The sequence below is a fragment of the Odontomachus brunneus genome, unplaced genomic scaffold (assembly GCF_010583005.1).
Source record: "Odontomachus brunneus isolate Ranch 3 - 2012 unplaced genomic scaffold, Obru_v1 Obru_scaffold_304, whole genome shotgun sequence".
Classification (NCBI taxonomy): domain Eukaryota; kingdom Metazoa; phylum Arthropoda; class Insecta; order Hymenoptera; family Formicidae; genus Odontomachus; species Odontomachus brunneus.
The window spans coordinates 166,976-171,934 of NW_022639754.1; the positions used below are offsets into that span (position 1 = coordinate 166,976).

General features: G+C 37.0%; 1 protein-coding gene across 6 annotated transcripts in view; it reads right to left on the reverse strand.

The window, feature by feature from the left end:
• The window catches only part of LOC116853309 (dual 3',5'-cyclic-AMP and -GMP phosphodiesterase 11-like), a 43,024-nt gene that overhangs the window by 9,266 nt on the left and 28,799 nt on the right, over positions 1 to 4,959 (reverse strand). The window contains exon 1 of one of the 6 annotated variants that reach the window (XM_032834339.1): positions 1,396 to 1,617. The exons of the other annotated variants lie outside the window; for them this stretch is intronic. Coding sequence (XP_032690230.1) covers positions 1,396 to 1,417 — 22 coding nt within the window. The 5' untranslated portion in view covers positions 1,418 to 1,617. Of the gene's footprint in view, positions 1 to 1,395; positions 1,618 to 4,959 lie in introns of those variants that run through there. 6 annotated transcript variants of the gene reach the window in all.

The window sequence follows — 4,959 nt, forward strand, 5'->3', positions numbered from 1 at the left end:
GTGTGTGTGTGTGTGTACATATATATATATATATATATATATATATATATATATATATATATATGTACACACACACACACACACATTTTCTGTACTTTTAACATATATAGTAGAAATATATTAATTATATGTAAAAAGTATATATATATATATATTTACTAATATTATATGTGTATATATATATATAATATCAGTATATACATACTTTTTACATATATTTACTATATTTCTCTCTATTATATATGTTAGAAGCACAGAAAATATGGACAAAGTAAACGTCTCAGCAACGAAATTGTATTCCGATATACAGACATCTGAATTGACCGCCAAGATAAACACGACCCAAATCAACTTCAACTGTCAAGCCATCGTCAGATGACTCCAACAAAGCGTAGCAAGATCAGAATGCAACTTCGGACATTCCAGCAGCATTATTTAAGCCTATGAATGTAAGGCCAAGCAAAGCTGTAAAGAAAACGGTCTCGAAGGGCAAATCGCAGCCAAAAATATGTTCTAAAGTTAGAACGACAATAGCACAACGCCCGCGCACATATTCACTAATAGACTATTCACTGGACTAGACTAGGAGTAGAATCTGTTTGGGGCTACAAACGCTATAGAGCGTGTAAAGAAAGATTGTGATTGGTCTATACGGCACTTTGAAGCGTTTGCAACGTCGAATAAATTCTGTTGTGAGAGAGAGAGAGAGAGAGAGAGAGAGAGCGCGCGCGCGTGTGTGTGTGTGTGTATGTAAGTGAGAAAGAAAAAGAAAGAGCATAAGATAATCGTCATCATGAAGATAATGCAAGCCAAACAACTGTAATTAAAGCTTACGTTAAGCTATGGTCGGCTGATAATCGTGCGCGCATCGTAAAATTCGATCGAATTATCTATGCGTCAAAGCCACCTCCGATAACGCCACTTATTGTTCAACGATATTCTCTCGTCCATAATTTTTCTGCTGTTCGGTTAGATATGACGGTTAAGGAAAATTCATATCTTAATAGAAAACAGACAGAAGACAATCAAGCTTACATTGATAAAAAATCCGTCAACTACCATCCGACTATCAGCGCGAGTTCTGATTGGCTTCTGCCTTTCTGCTAAGGTGTGAATTTTTCTCTTATTCCTCGCTGTTCCTTCCCAGAGTTTGGGTTTCTTTGCATTTTGAATGGAATACGAAGAACGCGGAAGTTCCACCCGCGACTACGTTGCGCGAATATTTTTAGATATCTATTGCGCGAACGCGTCTACACTGCACTTCAGATGGAAAATTTCAATCTGCTAGTAATCGCTACCACGATAGGTTTTCATAATCATCACAACGTGAAACAATCGATTATTTTATTCAACGATTGAAGCAATTCACTATATAATATGTGAACGGATTCTTACCATCTTGTCTACGCAATAACATCACAGGAAAAACATTACACTTTGATTGGTGTCCCACAAGTAGTTTTACATTTCAGTTACTAGACAAAAATTAACGTACTGTTTTTATATCTGATTATATCTAAAATGCTACACATTAAAAGGCAGACTAACGGTTTAAATCGATAGATTGAACTTTTAGGCAACCTTTATCTGTTTATTGCAAATAATTTTAAATTTTAACCTACCAGACGTTTCAAATCAAAATATTTACTTTAACGAGATTTAAGTATCGAGCCGAGTGAGATGTTGTTATTAGAAGTTTATTAGCTGTGGACATAATGCCTTTGGTATGTTGATTTATTATAATAAACTTCTAATAACAACATCTCACTCGGCTCGATACTTAAATCTCGTTAAAGTAAATATTTTGATTTGAAACGTCTGGTAGGTTAAAATTTAAAATTATTTGCAATAAACAGATAAAGGTTACCTAAAAGTTCAGTCTATCAATTTAAACCGTTAGTCTGCCTTTTAATGTGTAGCATTTCAGATATAATCAGATATAAAAACATTACGTTAATTTTTGTCTAGTTACTGAAATGTAAAACTATCACAATCTTTTAATATGATTTTATACAAAACAGTTGGTTTGCCTCTCCCAGAAACTACACGAAAAAAAAAAACAATTCCGTTGCAACTGAATTTTCGGTTGCTCAGGGATCAGATGAAAATTCGGTTGTAGAAAAATTCATTTATGAGGCTTCTATATAGTCGATTGTTCTCAGTTATCTCAACCGAGTTCTAATATCGTTGTATGTTCGGACGAATATTTTCGGTTACGACAACAGAAATATTAATTTTCATAACAGAGATATCGCTTTTGATCGCCTAATTATCAGTTGGTTCCTATTTGGTTGCACTAACTGAAATTTTTTGTATACAAGGGGCTGTTCAACCAATTGTGGGGCACGGTTTGCCAATCTACAAGGATAGATTAACAATTTCATCCAGTCTCGGCTGCGACAAGTTGTCTGACTTCTATGCGTTTTTGCAATGATTAATTTAAATAACACCCGTGCGGCATCTGTTCGAACGATGTATTTATATTTATCTTTGTATGTACATGAGCATTTTCATTAAGGTTACTGAAGAAGGTTCAAACTGAGAACCAAAACGTTTAAATTTGTATTGGTTATTTCAATCTAGACCTTTATAATAAAATTTAGGAACACGGACATCTTGTCTTGGCTCTTATTGGCCTTAATATTGTTATATAAAAATTGACTATGTAGTAACTGTTCGGCGACTGCATTCAATTTCTGCCAAGGTTTTTATAAAACGACTAGTAAAGTTGTTGCTAAACTAAGGTATACCTGCATGTCCGAATACAGTAATTAACACGCTAATCCTAATACGATTAAACTTTTCATTCGCCGCTTAAGGCTCTTGGCCCCTCGCATTGTCTATCTCTTTTTAATGACGTCAGAAGCGAGAAAATACATGCTAAAAATTCTTGCGAAATACATTGAAATAAAAATATATACCCATAAAATAACATTTGCAATCGATTAAACAAATTTGTAAGATATTCCGTGCACTTCCCTTTTGCTCTAACAATAATTTATTGTAAATTAATCTGAATAGAAATAGGCGAAGAAATAGAAATAGTTAAGAAGGTGAATTGTATGTCACGTTAATTTACGACAAATTGTTAGAGCAAAAGGGGAGTGCACGGAATATCTTACTAATTTGTTTGTGCAAGTGTTATTTTATGGATATATATTTTTATTTCGTATAACGTATTTCGCAAGAATTTTTAGCATGCATTTTATCGCTTCTGACGTTATTAAAAAAGAGATAGATAATGCGAGGGGCCAGAAGCTTTAACGCATTTCAGCGTCTACTGTCAAGCCTGTCGCTCCCATTAACCTCTTAGGTATTGCACGCCACTATAGTGGCTTTCGCGTATGTCATCTTTCTGGACGGATATTTACTATAGTGGCATTCTCATTCTCATTGCTAATATAAATTATAATTTATTCATCTAAAACTCTATTCTACACTGAGGGAAATGTCTGATGATATTAACCAGAATTTAGGTTTACCAAACGGTATGGTGAACAATCGTACAACAATAATCGTATTTAGTCAATGATATCAAACAATCTGGTGAGCGCATTGTCTAAGTAGCATTACAGTGATGTTTAAATATGTTTACTAAACCATCTGATACAGCATATAATTCATTTGGTGAATGTTACATATATGCAGCTATATATATAATTTTCATATACTTACTGCATATAATCTTCATATACTTCTAAATTTGTCAACATATTTTAAGAAATTCCATTCTTCCAAATATCTGACGTTATATACGGTTTCAACGTCTATTCTTTTATAGCACCGACGTCTTTACAAATTAGTATAGATGAAAAAGGAAACGTCGCAGCGAGTAACAATTAACTATCGCGTCTATAGTACCACACGTCTAGAGAGAATTACCAAACTGTCTAGATGCTTACAACTAAATGTCTCGGTATCGACTATCTGATGCGTTGAAGCATCGTAATCAGAATATTGGATATATGAACCAGATATCGCATATAAATTCACTATATTACTTTCATAAGACGAATATAGAGTCATTCACCAAGCCATTTCTCTCAGTGTAATGTACTTGCACGAAAAGCATTACCAGACACAAATCGCAGTGTTGTATTGTTTTCGCGCAGTCCGCGTTGAACTTTGCCGTACAGAGATACAGCTCCGCGAAAAGTCCTGCCGTAGCTAAGAGGTTAATGAATCCAACATGTAAGTGCCATTATTACGCACAATTCTTATCCCCCATTTTCGTGCGTATACTTTGGATATTTTCCGCACACTTCGCCCTTTTTTCTTCCCCTTTTCTCATTATTATCCTCCATACCCCTTATCTCCCATTTCATCCAGCCGTGTTTACTTAGGACATCTAACTTCCTGTACGAGATGTTTTCCCCCTCGAAACAAGTGAAACAAAAGAGAAGGAGAGCGATATCATCTGTGGCGCAATCGGTGGCCCAGCGAAATGAAAAGACGCGGCTAGCTGTTTTCGTCGTGGTTATCCGCAGACTCGGGGGAGGGGAGGGGGAGGGACAGGCTCGCACGATACACATTCGCAATACACACGAGTTTGTGGGTGAGTGCGAGCGCAAAGTTACAAAAGGCGAAGGCTGCCCCCTCGTTTCGGCGTCCCGCACGCTAGAAGAGCAGAAGTCGCGAAACCGAGCAACCAACTAACTAACCAACCAACTAACCAACCAACCAACCAACCAAACAACCGACCGACTGACCGGCCTTCACGCGCCTTGCCTCGTCCCGATGGCGCCAAGCTGACCTATCTGCTCGGCCAATGTGGCTTGCCTCCGAGTAGTCGCAACCGGCCGATCAACCAGTCGCGATCGTTATGTCCCTCGTTACGTCCGCGAGTTCTCTTTCCCTCACAGTTATGTCACGGACGTCGCGTGTCACAGCCCGTCAGCCGTCGGCGACGGAAGGAACTTGAGTGGCGGCTGACGAAAAAAAAAAAAAAAAAAAAAAAAA